The sequence below is a fragment of the Camelus bactrianus genome, chromosome 18, assembly GCF_048773025.1.
Source record: "Camelus bactrianus isolate YW-2024 breed Bactrian camel chromosome 18, ASM4877302v1, whole genome shotgun sequence".
Lineage (NCBI taxonomy): Eukaryota > Metazoa > Chordata > Mammalia > Artiodactyla > Camelidae > Camelus > Camelus bactrianus.
Window position 1 is genome coordinate 15454057 of NC_133556.1, and position 25529 is coordinate 15479585.

At 51.4% G+C, this 25529-nt stretch overlaps 1 protein-coding gene across 2 annotated transcripts in view; it reads left to right on the forward strand.

The window, feature by feature from the left end:
• Positions 1 to 25529, forward strand: part of GTF3C1 (general transcription factor IIIC subunit 1) — a 62886-nt gene that overhangs the window by 14760 nt on the left and 22597 nt on the right. Inside the window, exons 7-21 of one of the 2 annotated variants that reach the window (XM_010960981.3) lie at positions 7613 to 7780; positions 9547 to 9662; positions 10753 to 11062; positions 11661 to 11878; positions 12763 to 12899; positions 14058 to 14211; positions 16808 to 16911; positions 17700 to 17884; positions 19486 to 19764; positions 20045 to 20190; positions 21253 to 21350; positions 21771 to 21867; positions 21987 to 22164; positions 24838 to 24979; positions 25304 to 25439. In XM_010960981.3, coding sequence (XP_010959283.2) covers positions 7613 to 7780; positions 9547 to 9662; positions 10753 to 11062; positions 11661 to 11878; positions 12763 to 12899; positions 14058 to 14211; positions 16808 to 16911; positions 17700 to 17884; positions 19486 to 19764; positions 20045 to 20190; positions 21253 to 21350; positions 21771 to 21867; positions 21987 to 22164; positions 24838 to 24979; positions 25304 to 25439 — 2468 coding nt within the window. The remainder of the gene's footprint in view (positions 1 to 7612; positions 7781 to 9546; positions 9663 to 10752; positions 11063 to 11660; positions 11879 to 12762; positions 12900 to 14057; positions 14212 to 16807; positions 16912 to 17699; positions 17885 to 19485; positions 19765 to 20044; positions 20191 to 21252; positions 21351 to 21770; positions 21868 to 21986; positions 22165 to 24837; positions 24980 to 25303; positions 25440 to 25529) is intronic. The other variant, XM_010960982.3, reaches the window with a different exon arrangement.

Here is a 25529-nt window from a genome sequence, read left to right on the forward strand (position 1 = left end):
GGGGTCAGACCACAGCATCCCCAACGTTTAGTTGGGTGCCTGCAGCAGGGAGCATTATGCTTGTTGGGTGACTGAACTGCCAGTTGAAGGAGCCGTGTCTCTTCCTTTACCTCCTCGTTTAGTCAGTGGAACCACTGCCCACCCCTTCTGGTTCCCCTGTGTCTAAGTGGTGGAGAAGATGGTGACACACAGATGTTACTACACAACAGGTGTATAAAAGGCAGGAGCCCCTGGGAGGTAGTGAAGCCCCCCTGGAGCAGACCTCATCTGTGAGTCCCTGACATGCTGAGGAAATGTGTGACTGGCTGAATGACTGGAACTCCTTGGGGGAAGGAGTGGGTAGCATCAGCCTTTAAGTAGACTGGAAACCGGGAAGTACCACTGGGTCCTGAAGCAAGGAAGAAAAGGCTCCAGGAACTGAGAGGTGTGCTTGGAGTTCCTACCCAGCATTTGACCTATAAATACAATTATTCAAATGCCTAAAATAGCATGATCTGTGGATCTAATAATCATTTTTATTTCCTGACCTATTGGAAGAAAGGCATTAAAAATAAACAAATGAGTAATTCTTTTAAAGCAAAGAGAAGCTAAGAAGAAAATAGCCTTAAATAACATCTCCACAGCTTTAGGTCCCTGGAAATTCCAGCTAGCCCTTTGAAACTTACAGACACCTCAATGGCCTTCGATGTGAGACAGTCCAGGGTTAGAATTCTTGTTCTGTCACTTTTTGTGGGGGTATCCTTCAGCAAGTTTTGACCTCTCTCTGCCTCAGTTTCCTCATCAAGATTATCTGGAATAATACAACTTTCCAGAGTGTTGTGGAGCTTCCAGGAGACAGTGTACACAGAGCAGGGCCTTTAGGCCACATCTAGCAGTGCATTTTGTTTGTCTCACGGAGTTTGTTTTCATTGCAGTTGTTGGCATGTAAAAATCAGAAACTTCACCTACAAACTCAGCCTTTCAACTTCTCTGTAAAAATAAAGTTAGGGAACATTGAGCTGCATTCTTTCATAGCAGTTGGCTAGGCAGAGAGGGACCACCCCCTTTCAGTGGGGACCCCCCCCATTCACCAAGGACACCCTGCTTCCAGCTTGTAATTCACAGCCAGCTTCACTCCGGTCTGTCATCCACCTGACCCTTGAAGGTGTGTCCATGTTACCCCGTGAGTGGTCCTAGGTTTCTGGAGGTCTAGTTCTGGGTAGAGAGGCCCTCCAAGAAGATGGGCCAGCCCGACTCAGAGCACAGACTGGGTACTAAGGATGGCGGTAGTTTCTGCTCCTTACATGAGATTAACAGGGCAGGTAGCTAAGGTGATGACAGTCAGCACTTTCAGGCTGTCACACACATGCAGTGAGCCCCTTCTGACTATTCAGGAGGCTCATCTCATTCCCACGTGGTCTTGTCACCCACCCCTCAGCTGTTCAGGCTCATGGTCCAGTTTCCCCTCACTTCCCCAGCCCGCGGCGTCTCAGTTATTCACCTGGTGTGACTTTCTACCAACAAAGCCATGAGCTCCTTGAGGGTGGTGGCCACACCCCTTACATACTTTCTGTTCTTAATGCCTGCACAGTGTCTGCTGGGAACAGAGTAGGTGCTAAGTAAATGTTTAGCAAATTTAATTTAGTTAGGTGCCACTTCAGTGACTTTCCTTGTGCAAGAGACAAGAGATGAATGCACAGTTTTAGTCTTTTCTTGCCTTGAGCTGCATTGTCCCAGGTTGCAAAATTAACATAAAACCTTCCCTCTAAGGCCACATGGAGTAGACAAGACTTAGATAATAAATAAAGATGATGTATTGCTTCATGGAAATTTACAGGTGTGCCCGGATATATGTGAGTTGTTTCTAAAAGCCCATAAACAAAGAGTTTGGCTTTCGTATATTTCAAATGCATTACAGAAAGCTGCAGTGATCTGTTTGGCAAAAGGCAAAAGGCAAAAAAAAAAAACCCCCCCAAAAAAAACCTTCGTAATGAAAACAGTCACCCTGAACTGATCTGTTTTGCAAATTTGGATTATTTTCTTCAAGTGTTTAGCAGTCATTCTGTATTTATTAAATTGTGCTGAGAACAGAAGGGAAGAGAAATAGAAGTTAACTTTGTAATCCCTCAGAAAACGGTCGCAGTAGGAAGCAGTTGACAGAAGCTGGGCTCCCTGGGGCTAATGACTGAGGCGGGCATTTAGAGGGTTTCCCAAGTTCAGGGGCAAGGTGAGCCCAGCTCTAAGGAGAATGGGGTGATTATAGCATTGGTACCCCCCTCTTTATGATGTGGACTTCAAGCTGCTGCCCCATGACTCTTAAAAAATAAAAAAACAAACTTGACAAGATGGCAGGGCACAGATCAATATTTTTCTATACAATTTCTATACACTTGTAATGAACAGTCCAAAAATGAAATTAAGAAAACAATTCTGTTCACATGAGCATCAAAAAGAATAAAATACTTGGGAATAAATTTAACAAAACAAGTACAAAACATATATTCTAAAAAACTGCAGAATACTGTTGACAGAAATTTAAGATCTAAGAAAATGGGAAAACGTCCCCTGTTCAAAGGTCAGAAGCCTTAACATTGTTGAGATGTCAATACTCCCCAGACAGTTCCTGTCAAAATCCCAGCTGACTTCTTTGTAAAAATTAGTTACTTCTAAAATTCATGTGGAATTGCAAGGTATCCAGAAAGCTAAAATAATCCTGAAGAAGAATCATGTAGGAGGACTCACACTTTCCAATTTCAAAACATACTGCAAAGCAAAAGTAGTCAAGACAGCATGGTACTGGCACAAGGACAGACCTAGAGACCAATGGAATAGAACTGAGAGTCCAGAAATAAACCCACAATCTGAGGTCAACTGGCTTTCAACAAGGGGGCCAAGATCATTCAATGGAGAAAGAAGCCAATCAAAAAAAGTCATTACTGTCTGATTCCATTTAAAGGGAAATCCTGAACAGGGAATCTAGAAGTAGCTTAGTGAGTTCTTAGGGCTGGGGTAGGTTGGGGGCATAGCCGAAGGGTTTGAGGCATGAGAATATTCTAGAATTGACTGGTAATGGGTACACATACCTGTGAATACACTAAAAAAAAAAAAAAATTGACTTGTATAGTTTAAGTGGGTGAATTGTATAGGATATGAGTTATATCTCAATAAACCTGTTAAAAATTAAAATAAAAAAGTAAAAAACCAAACCAAGAAACACATAGCTAAATTATGATCATTAAAATGCCAAAAGGGGACACTTAAAAAGTTACAGTAGGATTAAAGTATACAAGCTAGGAAAAAAGAGAAATGGCCATACTAAGGAGGATTAACATGCAATAAAATAAATATAAAGGTTTAAAAAGAGCTTTGAAACCAGAAAAGTGGAATTAAAAAGAATGAAGATCAGAAACACAGAAAGGATAAAGGGCGAGCATAAACATGAAAAGAACAGAAGGTTGTCAGGAAGATTTAAAGCCTAGAAAATGAATGGTGCTTAGAGGGAAAACAGTTCAAACAGTTAAAAACAGCAAGATTTCCTTAAGTTAAAAGTGACAAGACTGATTAAAGGACACCAGCTAAAATATGAAGAGTAATTACTATCATTAATAATTAAGATAACTAAAGGAAACAGACGTTTTAACATAGCAAAAACTATGAAAGGCAAAACTTAAAAGAGTAGGGAAAGGGATGAAATCTCAAAGGCATAAACTCTGGGACTTGGGTGACTTATGTGGGGGTGGAGGCAGCTCTCCCGAGGGGGTGCGAGCAGTGGGTAGGCGGGGAGAGGGAGGTGCGCCCTTGTGGGAAGACAGCCCTTTCCTCCCACTCCTCCTCGGCTTTCCCCCAGGACAGGGCCCGCTCAAGCCCCATCAACCTCCCTGATAAAACGCACTTGAACATGCAGAAGGAGCAGGCTGGCGGCAGGTGGAAAGACAGTGGGGGCTGTAGAAGAATCTGGAGAATCGGAGGGGAGAAGTCGGTATTAGACGTGCCTCGGAGACAGGACTGACCTGTGGTGAGAGGCTGGCCACATTGTCCTTCTGAAACTTTCTGTGGTGTAGCCGGCTGATTGCTTTGTGGTTTTGGGGGTAAGATGGGAACACTCCCCGGAGTGGAGGAGCCCAAAGGCAAGTGCTAGGACATGTGAGCGCAGGGCTGGGGTACAGGTGACCAGCCTGGCTGCTGAGGGGCACAGGGGGGCCAGTGAAGTGACCGGGATGTGTCTTGGTGGTTTTGTTCTTGAACAGCACCTTGCTCGGAGCCCTGGAGAAAGGCTCCCTGCGGTCATCACACTCACCACTTCAGTTTCCCCCCCACCCCCCACCCTCTCGGCCCTTCCACCTGTTGGTCACGCTCTAAGAACTCAGGACCAAAGCCGTCTGGCCCGAGTGTTTGGGAGGTGGTGCATGCACCAGGTATTGAAAGATGACTCTGAACCTCTAGGCTGAGACAGCCTCTGCAGTTCCCTGAACCTGTGTACGCCCCGGTGCGTGTGGCTGTCGGGACCTCACTGCCTTGCCAGACACCTTAGACTCCGCCAGCAGTCTCAGGGCTTGAAAAAGAGGAAGCGGGGTTGGGGTGGGGCGGGGAGTCTACCAGTTTGTTAGCCGTTTTTTAGTCTGTCTTGGGGTAAGGGTGGACGGGGAGGAACCATCCAGAGAATATGCAGGGCACTGAGCCAAGTGTTAGTTCTCCGGCTCTGATCCTTTTATCACCCCATCTTCTTGCTGCTTCTCTTTCTCTTCATTTCACTGATAAGAAACTGAAGCACAAAGCACTTGCTTAAGATCACAGAGCTGAGAAGTGCTGGTGAGGGGAGTGAGCACAGAAAGAGTGACCCTTGGGCCCCTGTGCCGCATCCCGAGGCTTGCAGGACTCAGGGACGTGGGAGCAGGGTGGGCCAGCACCCCGGTCTGGGTCCCGCTCTGGGGGGGGGGGGCCGGGGGCTGCATCGCTTCACGGGCAGGACAGTGGGAGGACTTGGACTCCTCCATCAGGCCTTCTTTGCCCACCAGGAACTTCCAGTCATGCCTACAAAATGAAAATAAAATCTCTGCTTGGCATAGAAAGCTTCCCAATCTCCCCTTCATTCTCACCCTCATTCCTACCTCTCCCATCACCACCCCTTCCCAGATGGGTGTTCCTTGCCCACCTCTGTGCCTTTGCTGATGCCCTTCCTTCTGCCTGGATTGTCTGTCCTCTTCTGCCGAGACAACTCTTCCATATCCTTTAAAATCCCACCCAAATCACCCCACCTTCCCCTGTGCAGCCCTGTCCTGCATCTTTCTCTCCTTTGCCAGCTCTGTGCATACTGGGAGCACATCCAGCCCAAATAACATGCCCTGAGCACTTGTGCGCACTCACTCCCTGAGTCTTACCCCCAGGTCAGTCTAGACATACTGTAAAATTATCCTGAGTTCTACAGAAGGAGCCGGAGGCTCAGAGAGGTCCGCAGCTTGCCCAAGGTAGGTGCAGGGGCCCTGTCTGGTCCTTCTCTCTGTGTTCTGGGCTCATCACAGAATAAAGGCTATAAAATTGAATTAAAGACCCCAAGCAGTCTCCAGACATTTTCAGCCCCGCTGAGTAGGCCTCACGCTGGAGCCCCCCAGGATATGTTTTTCCAAGGTTGTGGTGGTGCTAATAATAATGGTAAAGCAGTAACAAGCGTGGCTTACTGAGCACGACCTGTCTGCCAGCGCTGTCGTGAGTGCTGTGTGAGGAAGGTACTGTTCCTGTCCCTGTTCCATACCTGAGCAGCCTGAGGCACAGCCGTCGGATCACTCAGCCGTGCTCCTCCAGCTGGCACGTGGCAAAGGCAGGCAGACGCACTCCAGACAGACGCACTCCAGAACCCATGCTTTTAACCTGTTCCATCACCCTGAGGTGTGGGCTGTGGCGCCTTCCAACCTTCTGGGAGCTGCCCTCAAGTCTGTCCTTCTGTCTCTGTCTTTCTGTCTCTGGTCAGGCTTCTCTCTACCGGTACCCAAGGCAGTCATCTCCTTAGCATGTCCTGGGCTTGCTTGTGGTTTCAGTGTGTGTGTGTGTGTGTGTGTGAGATAATAACTTGAAGGAGTCACGCAATGCTTAAGTAAAATAGCTTCCAATGCCTGGCTCATCCCAGGTGCTCAAGACTCAGTCCTTCCCTCCTTCCTTTCTGGGTCTTCAGAATGTCTGAATTAAGCTATTTTTCATGCTAAGGTGGAGCTCATCCTGGTCAGTTGACACAAAAGAACTGCGTGATCCCTTTGCATGGAACTGCTGAGACGCCACGTGTTTAGAATGCCGAAAACTCAGTGCGTTTGAGCGCGTGCACAGGCGTCTGGCTGTTTGGATTTCTCTTGCCTTTTGTTCCTAGAGAGAAAGCCCTGCGCCCAGGGGTCAGGGATTGTGGTTAACAGGCCCATGATTCCTCCAGGGGGGTTGCAGGTAACCGGGGTCTCCCTCTGGCCCCTTCTGCTTTGGCTTCAGCTGACTTGTGCTCTAGAACAGTCTCTTAAAAATGGCAAGCATGAGCTGAAGGGATTTTAATAGTTGAGATTCTGAGTCTGGAAAAACTCTAGATTGATGGGAAATGCATAAAGGGCTGGTGAAACCAATTCCAAGTGGTCTCTCGAAATCATGCAGCTCAGACTGCACGGCGCCCCATCCTTCCCCTGCTGTTTCTCCTGCTGCTCTCCCCTGGGACCCTGCCTGAGTCACTCAGCCCCTGTCACTTACAAGCTGTTGGGAGCTTGGGCAAGTTCGTTAACCCATCTGTACCTCGGCTTCTTCATTTGTATGCCTCCTAGGGTTGGCAGGATCAAATGAGTTAGCGCGTGTAAAGTGTCGAGATGTTTTTGCTTTTCCTTGTACCTCTCGTGTTACAGCCATAGGAGCTTGTGATCCTTCCCACATGGTGCTTTTCTAGGTGAGTCCAGGTGCCGTGTGATTGTGTGGAGGCAGGCGCTAGCCCGCAGAGTGTGGTGACTTCTCTGTGTCCTGCCCCCTGGTCCCTCTTCATTGTTTATATTATTCATAAAAGCTGGGTCCTGCAAGAGTGCTATGTGGACCTCTTACTATTGGCAGTTTTGCCTCTTTTATTTGCTTGTATTAAATTCCTACTCTTGGAATCATGGGATTAAAGGCCTCTTGAAATGCTCTAGAAAGGTCACAGAGCTTGTTCACACTGCTGGTGCATCTTAGTGGCAGTGGGTGTCGGCTTAAAAGGGAAAAGACATGTTTCACTCTTGCAGCAACATCACCCGTGTGCCTGCTAGGAGCCGGGCACGGAGCTGGGGGCCGGGCTCGGAGCTGGGGGCCGGGCGTGGAGCTGGGGGCCGGGGGGTGATGGGAAAAGACAGGCAGGTTTCCTGTGGTCACGGAGCTCGTCTGGAGCAGAGGCTGCTATTTATTTCACAGGCCCAAGACGGTACCCTGTTATTCCCTTCACTGGCATTTCTTTGTTCCCTAACTGTATGAACAACAAAAAGCAATTTTATGGAGTAAACTTTCGGGTCTCTTGCCCCAGGATATGCAGTTTTCAGTGTTCTGAACTGGACGCTGTGTGTGGCCTTTCTCAGGGCCTCTGGCTCTGCTGAAGCCACCGCCCCTTCACTGACTTACTCACCATGGAAACGTGTCCCTTTGTCCCCAGGGACCGACGTCATGGTGCGCTGCCTCCGGCTGCTGAAGGAGTTCAAGCGGAAGGTGGAAGACGACCACGACCAGGATGACGATGACGACGAGGAGGTCATCTCCAAGGGGGCACCCCCCGTGGACGTCGTGTACGAGCGGGATATGCTCACACAGACCTACGAACTCAGTAGGTCCCGGCCCACACCTGCTGCCTGGGGTTCCCGGGCCTCTGGGTCCAGGCGTGTTTGGGTCACGCGTTGAAAGAGGGGCTCTGCTGTTGAGCATGTACCTCGGTGGGAAGCACCGTGGGTCCCCTGAAGGGTTTAGGATTTGAGATCAGACTGGAGTTTGAATCCCGGCTCTGCCCCTGGTCTGCTGGCTGTATACTTTAGCAAGGTCTCCAAGCCTCAGTTCCCTCATCTATAAAATGGGGAGATTATCTACCCAGCATATAGGAGGACTAAATGAGTAGGATCAAAACACCTGGTGTAGTGCCTGGTACGTGCAAAGCACTGAAAGAATTAGCTATTAATATTATTATTCAGAGATTTGACAGCCACCTGCCATCTTGTAAAATCAGTCTGGATTCACTGCAGGCCGGGGGTTATAGTGATTGATGAAGGGGGAAGAAACGTGTCTCCCATTCCTCCCCCTTCCTTCCCCTAAATCCCCTAAAATCTACAAAAGACAGCACTGACCCAGTGCCATAGACAGTGTGGAGAGGAGGATGGAGTGGGAGGTGAGGGCCACAGGAGACCTGATCCAGCCAGCAGGTATGAAGCTACCTGGCGAATCGGCACAGCCTTTGGGGAGGGCTGTTTGGCCATTTTTCTCAACTCTTAAACACCTCTTAGAATGGGTTCCTCAGAGCGCAGTTTGGGAAAAGCTGTCCTTGACCCTTTCATCCCCGCCTCTAGCATGTCACCAGTCCCACATGGGAACGCACCCTAGTCACCTCTTTTCATTCTGATGTTTGTTTTTGTGCATGGACAATACAGCAAAACCTCCTCTATCTGGATGGGTTTTCCCTGGCAGCCTCAAGTGTGTGAGGCATGAGGAGATGAAGGAGAAACCTATTCTTTTCTTTCTTTTTTTTTTTTAATGGAGGTACTAGGGATTGAACCAAGGACCTCGTGCATGCTAAGCACGCACTCTACCCCTGAGCTGTACCCTCCCCCTGGAGAAGGCATTCCTGAGCAGTCAAAGAGCTTCGCCCCAAAGTCTGCCCGGCAGTCCGTGTGTTTTATTGGAGGGGCTCCCTGCCACAGCACCCCCAACCCTCCCCCAGCTCCTTCTGAAATTCCCAGTCCCTGAATAGTCGAATAAATTTGAAAAGGCTTTTAGAGGCAGATACAGTAATGGCACAGCCTGTAACAAAGCAGGAGCTGACAGGCTAGACAGAGCAACTAATAAAGCACAGTTGTGTGCTGGTCATTTAATATGAGGCCAGATAGCGTTGCTTCCTTGCACAGCCCTTGCTGGCTGACAGCTGTTACAGGACAGCGCAGTCATCGGTGTCCATATTGCCTCTGAGTCTACTGAGAAAGATGGGGAAATCAAACAAGTTCTTAATTAAAAATTAATTTGATGCTTTTTAAAGGGTTCAATTTAGTTTAACTGAATTGAGTTCATTCACGTGAGAAAAAGTTCATTCATGTGAGAGCGTTCACTTTCTGTTGCCGGATAAAAACGGTGTCCCTGGAACTCAGTGCATCAGCCGTCAATCACTTGACATTCACTGTTTTACCACGGAGAGTCAGTGAGCACTTAAAAATGAGCGGTTAGTTGTAGTGCACAGAGAGTCTTGGGAAGGGAAGGTGCTTTATTCTGTTTGTGGGTTTCACCACATTGACATGTCAGTGCTGTAAAAAGGGTAGGGGCTAGGAATTGGCCTGACTCGTGCAGAATGGCTCCTTGGCAGAGGCTGAGGTTCAAGTGTATTATTTTGTTCAGTTGAGCGCAGAGGCACGAAAGGCATTTCCCAAGCTGAAATCCGAGTGGCTATGAACGTGGGAAAACTGGAAGCAAGGATGCTGTGCCGTCTTCTTCAGAGATTCAAGGTTGTCAAGGTAACAGCATGCGTCCTCCCATGGGGTTCGTTGTCTTTGAACGTGCATGCGGCGTGTGGTTCTGAGGGAATATAGCAGATGGTCAGGAGCCGGGGTCAGCCCGCTGTCTCTGTCAAGGAGGCAGACGGCTGCCTGGGGACCGTACACAGCCCACAAGCATGTCAGGTCCCCTCCTCCCTGTGGATTTTGTTGGTTTTCACTTTTTGAAAATTGAAAGAGTTGTCAGCACTGAAAAGTCGGCGGGAGATGCGGGAGCCTGGGGAGCACACATCCCTCTCCTATGTGGGGAGTCAGCTGAGGCTGGTGCCCCCAATGCCCCGTCACATGAAGCGGGTGCTCCCTAGGGCTCCTCAGTCCCCACCCGGCCCTCCCTCTCATCACGTTCCTTGCCTGGCTCCTGGGGACATCGAGTTGGCTCGTGTCCTCTGTGGGAACCCACACCTGTCTCAGCCCTTTATGCTTCACTGTCTTCTCGCTGACTTTTTGGCCACTTTGCTGGACGGCAGTTATTACGGTTGAGCTGATGATCCCAGAGCACTTAGCACTGTCCTTGGCATGTGGTGGGTACGTAGAAGATGTTACTCTTTCTGCCATATGGGCTCCGGGAAAGCCCCTTTTCCCTGTTCTAGAAGACAAACGGAAGTCAGGGGCCACATGGAGCTGGGGCCCTCCAGGCTCTGACTGTGAGTCTGTGAACACAGTCAGGAACCGTCAAATTCTGCATAAATAACACTGCCTGCTGATGGTTTCTCATGGCCTCGGCTATGCCAGACCCCGGGGTTTGCAGAGGACCAAGGTAGGGCCTCACCCTGGGAAGAGCTCATGGTCTTGAGAGCAGACGCACAGTCAGGATAGAAAATAGAAAACCATCTCCAACCATCCTGTGGAAGCGGGACCTGAGGGATGTCAAGAGGGGAAGACCCCTGAGGAAGTGCCTAGAAGGGGCTGAGCTGGGGCCCAGGCGGAGATGGAGACGACGCGGGTGAATGAGGGGGTAGTAAGGAAGGAATCACTGTAGCCCTGGGTCACCGGATGCCTGGGTGTTCCAGCGTCCTCTGCAGCGTGGCTCAGCACATCCTGTCCCCTCCAGGGCTTCATGGAAGACGAAGGGCGGCAGCGGACCACCAAGTACATCTCCTGCGTGTTTGCAGAGGAGAGCGACCTGAGCCGGCAGTACGAGAGGGAGAAGGCCCGGAGCGAGCTCCTGACCACAGTTAGCCTGGCCTCGGTGCAGGAGGAGTCCCTCCTGCCTGAGGGGGAGGATGCTTTCCTCTCTGAGTCGGACAGCGAGGAGGAGGGCGGCGGCGGCAAGAGGAAAGGCAGAGGGCCACAGGGGGACGTGAAGCTCTCCTCCAGCAGCAGTCTCGGGGCTCAGCCTCAACACTCCACCCCAACCAAGGGTAGGGGCGCGCTCAGGGCGGGGTGGTGGGGAGGGCGGCTGGAGGGGTGCACACCCTCAGTCTGAGCCACTGCCCGTCCCGCCTTGCTCTGGGGATGTTCAGTTCAGCAAGGTGTCCTGGGTGTCCTGGGTGCTGTCCTACGTAGGGACCTGTTGGTGTCACACGCATCAAATATCCATAAGCTTAGAGGAATGCTCCTGTAGTCTGTCTCCAGGCTACTGGCAAGTCATTTCCCCTTAGCAGAAATTTTATTTTATTTTTTGTTACGTTTTTCCTATTAAAGGGGTGAAATTGCCTAAACTTCCTCTAGCCCTCTCCCTCCAGCAATCTGTGTAAGAATCCCTCGGATTTTTAGTTTAGTTATGGAAGACTTTTCCAAACACATGCGGAGTGTGGTGCTGATGACAGATTTGCAAATCTGGGGCCGGAGTGGGTGGGGCACCGCGATGCTTGATTGGTCCCTCAGCCTGGTCTTAAACTGGCTGCATGGAATCCTCTGGCCCTGGTGGCTCTGGTCTGGCAGCTGCAAAGCGCCCATCTCGCTTTCCCCCTTGCTGTGGCCCTCACCTTGTGGTGCTACACCTGTCCTCCACTGCAGTGGGGTGGAAAGTCGTCAACCTTCACCCCTTGAAGAAGCAGCCATCTGCCTTCCCAGGAGCTGCTGAGGAGAGAGCCTGCCGGAGCTCTGTGGGCGGGGACAGCCTCCTGGACACCAGCAGCTCCTCAGACCCCAACGTGTCCTTCGGCTCTCACTGCATGGAGAGTCACAGTGGCGACATAGCCGTGATCGAAGAAGTCAGGCTTGAAAACCCAAAGGTGAGTGCCCTCAGTGGGAGGGCATGTTCTCCAGAGAGGAGCCTGTGGCAGATGGATGCCAGCCTCACCTTTCCTGTGCTTCAGAATTACAACAACAAAATCAGTAATAGTAAAGGGGCCACATGCTCAGGCAGCGGGCTCAGGGCTCTATGGGGAGAAGCGCGGTGCTCACTTACATGCCACCTTCACGCAGCCATGCTCTATCAGAAATCACCGGCACTGTTAGTTACAGAGTTCTAAAACTTCCAACAACGTACTCTTTTTACTTTAGTTTATTCTGAAGGAAAAATTTGTGCAGCTACTTTAAATCAGTGGTTCTCACTCTGGGCCAGTTTTGCCCCTCAGGGGACACTTGGCGGCGTCTGGAGACATTTTTGGTTGGCACGATGGAGAGAGAGTGCTACTGGCGTCTTGTAGGCAGAGGCCAGGGATGCTGTTAAGTGTCCTAGAGTACGCAGGGTGGCCCACAACAGAGAGTTACCCAGCCCGGAGTGTCAGCAGTGCCGGGGCTGAAAAACCCTGCTTCAGATGAAAAGCCAGTATCGTCCTTCCTTCCACTGCAGAAGAACCAAGTGAAACTTGAGTGAATGTTTTCCTCTTCTCCAGGAGGGGCTGGAGTGGCTGCGTCTGATTTCTGTTCTGAAACCACCCACTCTTCATAAAGCTCTAGGATCCGCTGCCGGCAGATGTCTTTGCTGGCTCAAAGCACTGAAGTCACGGGGCGATGGAATCCTGGGGTCGAGGGGGATCGTCCTCTTGTCTCTTCCTCTTGAAACATGGTGCAGGATTCCCCTAAAGAGAGCAGATGTACCAGCAGGGGTGGTGTCTGGCCCCCAAGCCTTGCTGAGCCCACTGTTCTCCTGTGCTTTTCGTCCCTTTTCTAGGAAAGTAGCAGTTCCCAGAAGACTGGGAAACACGGCCCAGGCCAAGACAAACCCCACGAGACTTACCGACTGCTGAAACGCCGGAATCTCATCATAGAAGCTGTCACCAACCTCCGCTTAATCGAGAGCTTATTCACGTGAGTAGTCTATCTGTCTGTCTTGCATCAGTAACAAATCCCACATCCATCAGTCATCACCATCCACAGAAATGAGCTAGAGACACTTACATCTCTCTTCTGCAAAACAGATCCTCATAGGAGCCCTTCGTGATGGGAAGGATTTAGTGTCTGTTTGTGTGATTTGAAGAGTGTAGACGTTGAGGAATATCAGGACACTATACAGGGGAGAACAATGGAGCAGGAAACAGAGGTCCCAGGGAAGGCGGGTTTGCCTTTCTCTTTCCTTTGAAGTTTGGTGCTGAGGAGGGAGTGAGAAGAAACTGAGACGGGTAGCAGCATCAGCTCATAAACTTTGCCATTAGTTCTCCATGGAGTCTTTTGTTCAGGCCAACTCTTGTATGAAAGCAGAAACCAAAGCTCCACACGTGGATCATCTGTGCCTGGCGTGGAGTGGAGGCTCTGCACTCTGGTTTGGTCCTTCTAACCCACTGTTACCACCGCGTCCTGGGCGGCATCCTCAGGCTTCTGCGGCAGCCAGTGCCAAAGCCACTCGGTGGATAGGAGCCGCCCCCCTGGGTCAAGGACGGGAGTTCTCTAACCAGGGGATGGGGCGACCACCTGCAGACACTGCTACCTGGGTCTCCTGGGCAGTGAGGGATGGGGCTGAGTGTTCCTAAGCTCCCCTCTGGCCCTGCCATTCTGTGGTTGGTCATCTAGAAACATCGGCATAGTGACTCAGTAAGATCTAGAGAGAGGTTTCTTCTCGAGAGAAGAATCAAAAAAGGCTTCAGATCTGAGGGTGTCGACCATGGTAAATTGGAACATTCCTTAGCCAGTGGTAAACTAGCACGGAGACTCAGTGCGGACAGAGCTCCATTCATGGAGCTCAGTTTCCCGGCCATGATTATCACCAATCATATACTTGCTTTAGTTCCTGGTGAGAGGCTCAGAATTTGAAGTTTGCTGTGAGTGGTGGCTTGTCTGTAGCCAACTCATTCATCACAAAGAGAGATGGTCTTCGCTATCTGAAGAAGTCATCCTCTCAGTGGTGAAACACGCTTTAAATCTCCCCTGCTTTCCACTAGATCCCCATAGGCAGGTAACGGTTGCCCAGGTTGAGAAATGCCGTCCATGTTGAGGTTGGAGATTTTAACGGCTTGTTTTATGGTGCCCCAGGATTCAGAAGATGATCATGGACCAGGAGAAGCAAGAAGGCGTGTCCACCAAGTGCTGTAAGAAGTCCATTGTCCGCTTGGTGCGGAACCTGTCCGAGGAAGGTCTCCTGAGGCTGTACCGGACGACGGTCATCCAAGATGGCATCAAGAAGAAGGTAACCGCGGAGCCAGCTGCACGTGCTGGCAACTTTCTTACCTGGTACCTCAGTTTCCCTTTGTTGACAGTAACTTGGAGCTTCCCACTGTGCCTCCTAACTGGGGAAACAGGGATCATCCCAATTTTCTGAAAACAGAAAAGAGGGCTAATTTGCTTGCACCTTAGAGCAGCCCAAGGCAGGTGTCCTGCCCTGCAGCCGGCCTTGAACGGGAGGAAGGAAAGGGAGGCATAATGAAGTTCAGCAGAGTAGCGTTGAGAGAAATTAAGCAACGTTTAGAAGGTTGAAAATTTAGACTAGGCAGCAAGGACGTTATCCACAGAAATCTGCGAAAACATACCCCGGAGGAAACCATGTCAGCGATTCAATTAGCATGCGCTGCTGGCTCATCCAATGGGGGCTGCATATCTCGTCTGTCTCAATTTATCTGTTTCTGTAAAATTTAAACTTTGGGGCCATTCCCATAGCAACTGTAGCTCAGCGGCTTTGCACGTATCCTAAGGCATAAATTTTTCAGGGTCGGCGTAATTTGAGATGGCCCGGCTTGGCGTCAGGACCGAAGGGAGCAGGGCTGCGGGGACAGGCGTTTGTAATTTCCTCACCTTTTTTCCAACTACGCTTTAAATCTCTGCCTTAAGAAAGCTCTGCTTTGATGTTTTGTTTTCTTAATAAGCTGGCAAGGTCATTTCTGTTTTTGTTTTTTTTTTTACTCTATCTTATTTTTTGAGACCTTTGAAATTTGAAAAACACAGAGCAGTACCAAAAAATGACTTAAAAAACGCAGTTTCTACCACTCTGTAAGTTGGCAGCTCTCATCAGTTTTGTTTTTGTTTTTTTTTTTTAAGTGAAAGTAGTTTGTTTAGAAAGATAGAATGCAGTCTGGCTCAGAAGGGAGAGCAGCCTCTCATCAGTCATTGTATCTGCTGTGAGTCCCCTTGACCTTGCCCGTCACCCGCCCCCGGCCAGCCTGCTATTCATCCCCCTGAGCAGTGGCAGGAGGTCCTGGTGCTGAACTCTCTTGCTGGAGGACAAAAGCCAAGCCCGTCAGCAGCAACGCCTCTGGTTTCTGTTGCTCTTCACAGAGCAGGTATTTTGGACATGCAGGCTTCTCAGGGCAGTAACTGAGGGCAGAAAATCTCCCGCAGTGTATGAACAGAGAGAGGCAGTCTGGCTTAGGGATCCACTGTGTCTCCCGTTCCTCTTTGGCCCCGTATCCACCAGGTGGTACCCAAGGGAGCAGGCCAGGAGGTGGGGATGGGGAGCTAGTGCCCCAAGTAAACACCAAGGATCATGCTACCTCAAAAATGGACGTGCCCAGTACGGGGTCCTCTTGCCACAGGGTACTACTATAGTAGCGCGTTTGCCGGCCGGAAAGGGCTGCAGGGTTGGACGTCTGCCTCCGGGACAAGCTTAAGGTTCTCGGCAGCCCTTCTTCTAGCACCCAGAGTGTGTGCTGCTGGCCGGCGGCCTTCTGATCTGCTGGAGCCACGCTGGCTGGAGTTGCTGGGTCCCCGGCATCTGGCTTTGACCATTGCTCCTGCGTCCTGCCCTGTGCATCGGGCCTTCAGGAAACTGGCCGGGCCATTTGGCTATGGAAAGTGGGGAAGTTGGAATGCTTTGTATTTTCACCAGGCTTTTAAATTCTCTGAGGTGTTGCTGAATTGGATCTCTTTGGAGCCTCACAAAACCAAGGAAGGTTGCCAGGGCAGCAGGGAGGGGTCCCCCATTTCCCAAATGAGGAGCAGAAGAGATGGAGCCAAGTTAGGCCTTTTGGAGTCCCTGTGCAGGCGTGTCTTCCTGTTCCCTGAGACCCACCCTCCCTCAGGCCATTTTGGGCACCAGGCCTGCTGGCCAGAGTTATGTGTTTAGAAAACCCTACCTTGCTCCTTCCTGCCAGTGCCAGACCACAGATAAGCCTGGCTCCACGGGGCACAGGCCTTTAGGCCCGCTGTCCTCTGCACAGCTGTCACACTCACACTCTTCTGCTCAACCCCACCAAGCTAGGTCCATTTGTCAGCCTAGTTATCGCTCATAAAATGATAACTGCCTCACTGTTCAGCCTCAGTACCTTGGAAAAGGTAGAACAACAAAAGCAGCCCTAAATCCTCCGCCAGCTTGTTTGGAAGTGCAGCTGGCAGGGGTCCCGTCATGATACCCTCAGCGAGTGGAGATTAATGAAAGCCGATTACCCCTTCCAGATGGAAGCCCTCAGGATTCCCTGAGCAACCATGAGAAATGCTCAGATAGCAGGAGCGGAGCATCGGGAGCGGCCCCCCAGGTGGCAGCAGGGACCAGCGGGCTGTGACAGCCCAGCGAGGGGACCGCAGGACAGACTGCTCTGTTTCCTGGCCAGAATTCCTCACTGGTCAGAGCAGCACGTTACAGATGGCAGAGCTTTACAGCTTGGTCACTTGAGGGATTTGATCCCAGAAATTGTTACGGCCGACTGTTTAGCGTTTTACTTCCGTTTCATAATTGCCTTTTGGAAATGTTAATGACAGCAGGTATAATCAGTGCTCCACTAGGGGGCCAAGCGCTGGAACCCAGTCTCCCTTGGCTCCCCGCAGCCCTCTGAGCCTCTGACCTGTCTCTGCAGGTGGACCTGGTCGTGCACCCGTCCATGGACCAGAATGACCCTCTTGTGAGAAGTGCCATCGAGCAGGTTCGGTTCCGGATCTCCAATTCCAGCACAGCCAACAGGCAAGTGGCAGCCCCCACGGGAGGTGGCGGCGACGCTGCCTGGGGCTGTGGGTTCCAACCTGGGGCAGTTTCCACAAAAGCGCTTTATTTATACTTGTGTGAAACCAGTGAACCCACTGGTTTGGGGTTTATGGTTCATGATCCTCTAATCTCAACAAGTATCAATTTCTGGGTTCTTTAAGAAGAAAAATCGTAACGTTCTTAATTCTCTTCTGTCTAACAGAGTGTGGACAGAGAGCTCCAAATCATAGGCCCTGTGATACATGAGACTTGCTCAGTTTTGTGATAGCTCAGAATGATTCCTAAGGTCTTCTCTCATTTTGTTCATGAACCATCTAATGGACCAAGAGAAAACTCAGCAGGAGAACATTCTTGCTGGGTTTAAATTAGAGGTGGCGCACGGGCGGGCAGAGGTCTGGATTTGGCTTGCAGATGTTGGTTTTGGGGGCTTACCATGCTCCGCAGGTACTTTGAATCGGTTGCCTATTCATTTCACATCAAGTTCCTGATTGCTGGCATCCATGGAAGTGTCGGGGGACCTGGCACATGGGGCTGCCTTTCTCACAAGGTGGCATCTGTCCTGTAGGAGGGGTATGCTGTCGAGGTCATCCCCAGATGTCCAGTGCCTGACACATTTTATCCCATGACGTCGCCTCTCTGGCCCCAGTGGGCAGTTGAATTTGAAAGCCTAGGGCCTGGTGGCTTCCCACGACTCCTGAAGCCAGACCCTGTCCTTTCTCAGCCCTTGGTTTTCTGACACATTATTGTGTCTTGTATTTGAACTTCAGGGTTAAAGTGTCCCAGCCGCCAGTGCCTCAGGGGGAAGCCGAAGAGGAAAGTCAAGGAAAGGAGGACCCAAGTGGGTCAGGAGACTCTCAGCTGAGTGCTTCCTCTAGACCGGAGAGTGGACGGGTGAAAAAGACGGATGAGAAGATGGGCATAACCCAGCTGAAAAACTATAACCCCGTTGTAGGTAAACAGCAGCTTCCTGTCAGTGTGCAATTCACTTTTGGTTGGTGTTGGCGCGTTGATATTTGAGTCCACGTCTGAGCCCTGGGCTGCAGCCAGAGAATCAGGTCTGAATCACTGGCCCGGTCGCGGGGGGCTGGTCCCAGGACTTCTGCAGGCATCGACTTCCCTGTCTGTGAAATGGGTTAATGTGTACCCAGCGTACTTCACAAGGCTGTTTTGAGACCCAGATGAAGCTATGTTAGGTCCCAGCATGATGAATTCCTTCTGCTAAATATACTTGGGCTAGAACATTCTGTAAACCACAGAAAATCTTTACCTCTCCTGACCCCACAAACCTCTGGGAGCTACAACCACTGACAAGTTTGAGCGTTCATATCATTTTCCCAGATTCGGGTCCCACACAGGACTGCCTCCACCAAGCTGCCCAGGCGTCACCTTGTGCTGGGCAGGTGCGCACGGCCAGGCCTCTGTGGCTGGGCTGTCTGCTCCTCTCCTGCTCACAAGTTGTTGGTGGAAGAGGGCAGTCGTGACAGGATCCAGACCAAGGTCAAGCAGAAGGGTCCTGGTGTGGGACACGGCAGACCTGGGGCCCAAGCAGGAGAGGTTGTCTGAGTGACTTCCCCTGCCGAGGGCTCCCGTCACATTGGCGCGGCCTTTACTCTCAAGGTCTCACAGTTAGAAGGTACGGGCGGAGGGAGAACCCTGAGCACGAGGGCGTGTTGCTGAGCAGCTCGTGTGCTCGAGTGGACAGGCAAGGCCTGGCGGCAGAGGAGGGGCCTTCCCGTCCATTGTCCTCGCCGCCCTGTCCCTATGCCTCCCTTGTCTCTCACCTGTCTCCTCTCAATGGGGAAAGTCAAAGAAGAGTTTGTGTCAAAAAATAAGCTGCTTTATCATTTTGTTTGGTTTGGTTTGGTGGGGATAGGTAATTAGGTTTACTTACTTAGGTATTCTTAGGGGAGGTACTGGGACTTGAACTCAGGACCTCATGCATGCTAAGCATGCGCTCTACCTCTTGAGCTATACCTGAGCTATACCCTCCCTATAATAAGCTACTTTAGAAGAACCCAGATGTTGGGATATTTTGCCCAGCCCCCATCAAGCCTTGAGCCCTTATGCAGAGGTCTATCATGGAGGCTCCTTCCCCGTTGCACTCTGCTCACCTCCTGCACGGTCCTCCATCCCTGCTCTCTCCTGTCACTCTGGCCTCCCGGCCTCTCCTCAATGTGCCAGGCACACACCCATCTAAGGCTCCTTGCATTCGCCCTGGGGTGCGTGTCCCCAGGTATCCGCCTGGCCTGCTCCCTCACCCACTTGAGGATATCCCTCGCGGCCCCTCCCCAGTGAGGCCTTTCCTGGCCCCCGTGGAGAATTCCAGCCCTCCCTGCCTTCCTTGCTTTATTTTCTGCACCAGCTACTTCCATCTGATGGTCTGTCTTAGGTAGATTTTCATTGTCCTCTCCCACTAGAAAGAAAGTTCCACAAGAGTGGGGACACCTGCTGTGTCCCTGGCCCTGGGCCGTAGTGGCACTCAGTAGATTTTGAATGACTTGAATTGAATTGAACGTGGGATTTTTCAAACACCATCCGCCTCTCTTGTCCCAGTCCCTGGACTTGGGCGTTCCTTAGGGTTTTTGCCCAAAATGCCCCGCCTGCGGGTGGTCCACACATTTCTGTGGTACCTGATCTACGGGCACCCGGCCAGCAAAACGGTGGAGAAGCCGGGCCTCAGCAGTGAAAGGAGGATGGGAAAGCAGGAGCTGGGCAGGACGGGAATCCCACCCTCCTCTGGAAGCGACTGGGAGGCCTCCTCTGATGCCCCGCCCAAGGACACCTCAGACGGAGCCACCCGGGAGGGCGAAGTGGAGCTCGCCACGGAGACAGGTGAGATGCCCAGACTGGTGAGATGCCCAGGCAGGCGAGCCACGGGAGGTCCAGCGGGGAGGCATGACGGTTCCTTGTCCCTTTCATCTGGACCGGGTGAATCCCCGTACTGCCCTGATCCAAATAAAGACATAACCCAAAACTCCTGAACCCTCGGGCTTCCTGCCTGACAAGTGGGGTTTTGCCTGCGTTTGTGGTGAGAGGGAACCAAAGCCTGGGAGGTGACGGCGGCATCATGACCGAGACCCCATCTGCGGGACTGACTCCTGTTCTCTCCTAGTGTATGTGGATGAAGCCTCCTGGACACGCTTCGTGCCTCCCATCCCAGTGCATAGGGACTTCGGCTTCGGCTGGGCTCTGGTCAGCGACATTCTCCTCTGCCTGCCCCTCTCCATCTTCGTCCAGATTGTGCAAGTCAGCTACAAGGTACTGGTGACTCCCGGACTATCACCAGAGGGCGACACTCACTGGTCGAGGGAAAAGACTTCAGGGTCTGAAGTTGCCTGGATGGATGGATGGATGGATAGATGGACAGAAAGACAGACAGAACAGATTGGATGGATGGATAGGTGGATGGTTGGTTGCTGGGAAATATTTCAAAGACTTTTTCTTCGAGATAGATCAATCCATAAACAGATAGACAATTATGGTGTAGCAATAAAATCTGTTTTTACAAATTTGGAAAATACAGAAAAAGGAGAAAATAGAAATGACCGTAGAAATGCCATAACTTCATCACTCAGAGGTAGTGTTGTTGGGACATTTTCTTCTAGTCTTTTTTCTACTCTGCCATGTTTGTGTGTACGTGTATGTGTGTGTATGTGAGATCTTCCTTTTTTAAGGAAAAAAACTGAATTGAGACTATACTGTATTTACTCTTTCATTATCTGTTCTTTCCACTGAACAATATATTGTATTTTCCACATCATTAAGTTTTAACTTAATATTAAGTAAATTCATAGGATTCCTTCTTATGCACATACATTAATTTACTTAACCAACATGCTATTTTTGGACATGTAAGTTTCAGTTTCTTGGTGTTGTAAAGGACATGTTGATGAATACCTTTTGGGAGACACGTTCGTGGGCAGCTCCAAAATTTTTACTTTTAGGATAAGAAAGAAGTGGAACCACTGGCTTCAAAGGGAATAAGCATCCTTCATCTTTTTTTTTTTAATACAAATAAATATGTTCCCATATTGTCCTCCAGAAATGTTTTAGCATTTTGTATGCCCACTAGCAGTGAGTGAGGGCACCTGTTTATTGTCCCCAGCAGTGACAGCTGGGTTGGAGGGGAGCAGGACAAGACAGAGCAGAGCTGTGTGGGAGGTTTGGGGGGAACAGGAGAGAGGGGGCACTGTCCTTGTGGGGCTGATGGGCAGATTCAGAGAGCCCACAGCCCAGAAAGTAGGGGTGAGTGTTTTTTTCACAATTCTTGCAATTCACCCTGGCCTCGAGGGTTAACTGAACCTGCAAATCACCCCGCAGGTGGACAACCTTGAGGAGTTTCTGAGCGACCCTCTGAAGAAGCACACGCTGATCCGCTTTCTGCCCAGGTCCATCCGGCAGCAGCTTCTGTACAAGAGGTGAGGTGTCCAGGAATGACGTGGGGTTGGCGGAGGGCCCAGTGCGTCCCTCGGAGTTAGGGCGCTGGGGGACTGTTTCCCAGAGGAAGGGCTTCTGCCCGCGAGGTAGTAGGGACCCACGGTCATTAATTCAGCCACCTGTGACCTTCTACATACAGTGCGGGGCAAATGAAGTGTGGGCTGGCACATCTTAGTACGTGATTTCAAGTTTCTTCTAAAGTAAATCTGATAAAGACTGCAGGTCTGGGAGCGGTTTTTCCCTTGGTTACTTTTACTTTCTAATTCAAGCCCCCTGGGAAGGATCAATGCTCTGTTGCCCTGCTCAGGTGTCGGGAAGGGTGTTCCTCAGCCCACCGCAGCCCCCAACGACAGCTGAGAGCGTGGCATGGCGGGGGCCCGCCTCTCCCCTCTGTTTTGCAGACGTTACATTTTCTCTGTGGTGGAGAGCCTTCAGAGGCTGTGCTACATGGGGCTGCTACAGTTCGGCCCCACGGAAAAGTTTCAGGATAAAGACCAGGTAAGGTCCTCCAAGCCCAGAGGAAGGCGGGCCTGCCTGGTAAGCGCAGTTCCCAGACAGCCCGCCCAACGCCGGCTCTGAGGTTCTCCCCTCGCCCCCCTCTGCTGTCTCCCTCGCAGGTCTTTATCTTCTTGAAGAAGAACGCGGTCATCGTGGACACCACCATCTGTGACCCCCATTACAACCTGGCCCACAGCAGCCGGCCCTTCGAGCGGCGCCTGTACGTCCTGAACTCAATGCAGGACGTGGAGAACTATTGGTTTGATCTGCAGTGCGTCTGCCTCAACACCCCGCTAGGTACCGTCTGTCTCGAATGGACCCCACTGCTTTCCCTTCCTTTCTGTCGGATCCCTGGGGGTGAGAGCTCCAAGAGAATAGAAGCCGCTTGGTGGTTTTCAGACTGTCCCCCAGAGGCGTCAAGTGCTGGGCCTTCACTGGGAGGGCTCCCAGCCCCCATCCCAGAAAGCCCCAGCATTCTGCTTTTGTCTTTATCCATTTGTTCATCCAGTACTGTTGAGTGAACACCTCGTGTGTGTCGTTTCCTACGCCCGACCACACACAGTGGGACTTACGCTCTCCGGGAGAAGACATGACACACACATCCAGAGTGCGATTAGTGCTGGGAAGGGAACACACCGTGTGATGAGTCGAGGGTATTTTGCTGGGCTGGTCAGGAGCGGCCTTTCTGGGGAGGAGACTTTGAGCTGAGCTCTAAACCATGAGGCCGAGCCAGCCGTGCCCAGAGCTGGAGGGGAGCACCCCAGGCAGGTGCAGAGGCCCCGGTGCTGATGGAGAAACAGGTGAGGCCAGCATGGGCAGGAGGAGAGCAGCGTCTGAGCGGGAGGAGTAGGCAGGAGCCAGATTCTGGGACCCGAGGACACGGGGAGAGTTTGGGTTTGTTCTAAGAGCAGCGAGAAGCCATTGATGGTTGTAAGCCAAGATCTCGTATGTCTTTGAAAGCTTGCCCTGGCTGCTGTGTGACGCACAGACTGAGAGGCACCAGGTTAGAAGCAGGGAGGCCACTTAGGGGCTGTGACTCAGGTCCAAGAGAGGCTCGCTGGTGGCAGGAGACAGAGGACAGCCAGGGAGGTCTTTTGGAGGAGGAACTGACCAGACTGTCCAGCGGGTTGGATGACTTGGGCTTTGGGTAAGGCCTTTGCTTGTGGCATTTTCCCTCTCTGGAACATCCTGACCTCTGTTCGCCTTGCCGATGGTCACTCCTGTTGCAAGCATTCTCACCCTGAGAAAGCTTTTCCAGCATCTTTATTGTCATCTGATGTCATTCTGTGAATTCCTTGAGCGTGGGAAATTTGGTTTTCATTCCCAGCATATCTCAAAGTGGGTGGCACACAGGTGACATCCCATAAATGTTTATCAGTTGAATGGAGGGTTTGTAGAAGGTGATAGAACCTCCAGTCTTGTGCTCTTTCCTCCAAGCTAGTTTTTATCTGGTCTTTTCTTGCCACTTCTCCTGGGAGGAAAAGGATGCCACATTTCACGTGCACCTGGGAGAGGACTTCCATTCTCTTCCCGCCGTCACAGAGCTGAGCGATCAGGGTTGCACTTTGATTTTTACAAAGCAAGAGCTGCGTGTTTATTGGGTAGAACTGTTTAATGCCAATACGCTAATGAGCACTTGTATAGAACCTTTAATGGGTCCAGATAAATTTTAGAAAGAGTGTGTTTCGTAGAATCCTCTGGCAGCAGTGAGGTGGGCTTGTACCATTGCAGATTTTTAAAGTGCCCTGGTTCCCCTGCATTTTATACCTAGATAAAAATTTGCAAACCAGTATGTTATTTGTACCAGAGTTTTTCAGGCTTGATGGTGAATTTCCATCCCTCTGCATATTCAGAAGCAGAAATGTGGGAGGCTTACTGAGTCCCATTCATCAGGCATTGATTGTCCCTTCATTCACCAAACGTTTGAGGGGGTTCTGCCCCCGCAGACTGAGGGAAGAGCATCGTGTAATAGGACGTGAGCATTCTTTAGAGTGGGGCCTCCCGGAGCATGAGGGTGTACAAGCAGCGCCTGGGGAGCCTGTTGAAATGCCTATTACCGGGCCCTGTCCAGAGAGTGGGATCCAGCAGCCCTGGGGACAGCCTAAACCTGCATCTGTGACCCTCAGCTTGGTGGTGCAGGGAGAGACATTGCTCTTAGATTCAGTGTGTGTGCAAATGCATGGCCTCGGTGAGCTCTGTGTAACCCCCGAGCCTCCGTCTGGGAACACCACCACCATGTTGTGAGCAGTGAGGCAAAGCTTGAACTGGGTGTCTTCTGTGAAGCTCCGGCTGAGAGGTGCGGGGCGTGGGCTCTCCCTGCTGCCCCTTACCCCCACCCAGGCCAGAGTCTCCAGCTGATCGTGTCATGAGAGGCTCTTTAATAATCTGTGGATTATCATAACCTTCCTTTGCCTTACTCAAGCAATGGTTTTGGCCGTATTTTGGTGCAAGAAATGCAGTTTGCTTTATTGTGGAATAACAACGTAATTTTGCAGCTAAATTAATGCACCTCTGGGGCACTCAGGAAACAGCCAGCTGGCTGCGCCTGGAGCCCAGTGGGCCCAGGGAGCCTAGGGGGCTGCCTTGGACTGATCATGCAGCCGTTTTCACTCATCACCTCCACCGTGCAGCATGCAACTCCCTCCCCTGGGGCTTCCCCCAGGAAGACCTGGGGTTTCTCTGGTTGCCTGCTTACCCACCCTTCTTAATAGAGCCCAGGCTGTGGGCAGACCCTTTTCTCAGGTTCACGCACCAGTTTTAACCCTCTTCCTGAGTCTCCCTGTGACATGCTAACATAGGCATTTTGTGCAAAGATGCAAAGCGGCTCTGCCAGTTCCAGCCCCTCTGCCCGGCGGGGAGCCCAGTCACCAAAAGGGTGGCCTCTCACCCCTCGCCACCCAGCAGCACGCCATGGCCTGCCAGACCGCGGCAGGAAGGCGTTGCCCACGGGGCTCATGTTTGGTGTTCTAGGCGTGGTGCGCTACTCAAGTGTCAAGAGGCACAGCGGCCCAGACCAGGGCGGCGAGGAGGCGGGCAGTGTGCAGGAGGAGCAGGAGAGCGCCGTCGACAAGCACAACCTGGAGCGCAAGTGCGCCATGATGGAGTACACCACGTGCGTCCCCGCCCTGCCCCGCCGCGCCGCGGATCCCCGTCCTTGTGCAGGGCTGCAGATGGGTGGCCGTGGCTCACATCTGGCCCCAGCCATGCACCAGCTAGCCCACCTACTGTTAAAAAATAAAAAGAATCCATTGCCAAAGTTCAAAAATTGGGAACTTTACCTAGAAATCTGGGTTTTTGACAAGTTCTTGCCTTCAACATGTCGGGTGTTTTTCTGAGAAGGTAACGGTTAGTTATAATAAACGTCCCCCACTCACTCCACGGGCTCTCTCTTCAGTTGCCAAGGAGGCCTCATTTCTGTTTATTTCCCGTTTCCCAGGGGCAGCCGGGAGGTTGTGGATGAAGGCTTGATCCCCGGAGATGGACTGGGAGCCGCTGGGCTGGATTCCAGTTTCTATGGACACCTAAAGCGAAACTGGCTGTGGACCAGCTACATCATCAACAGGGCCAGGAAGGTGGGCTCTCGGGGCACGGGTGTCCGTCCCCGACCCCCGCCCGGGGCTGCCGGCGCTCCTCGTCCTCCTTTCCCTTTCCTGGCTCATAGT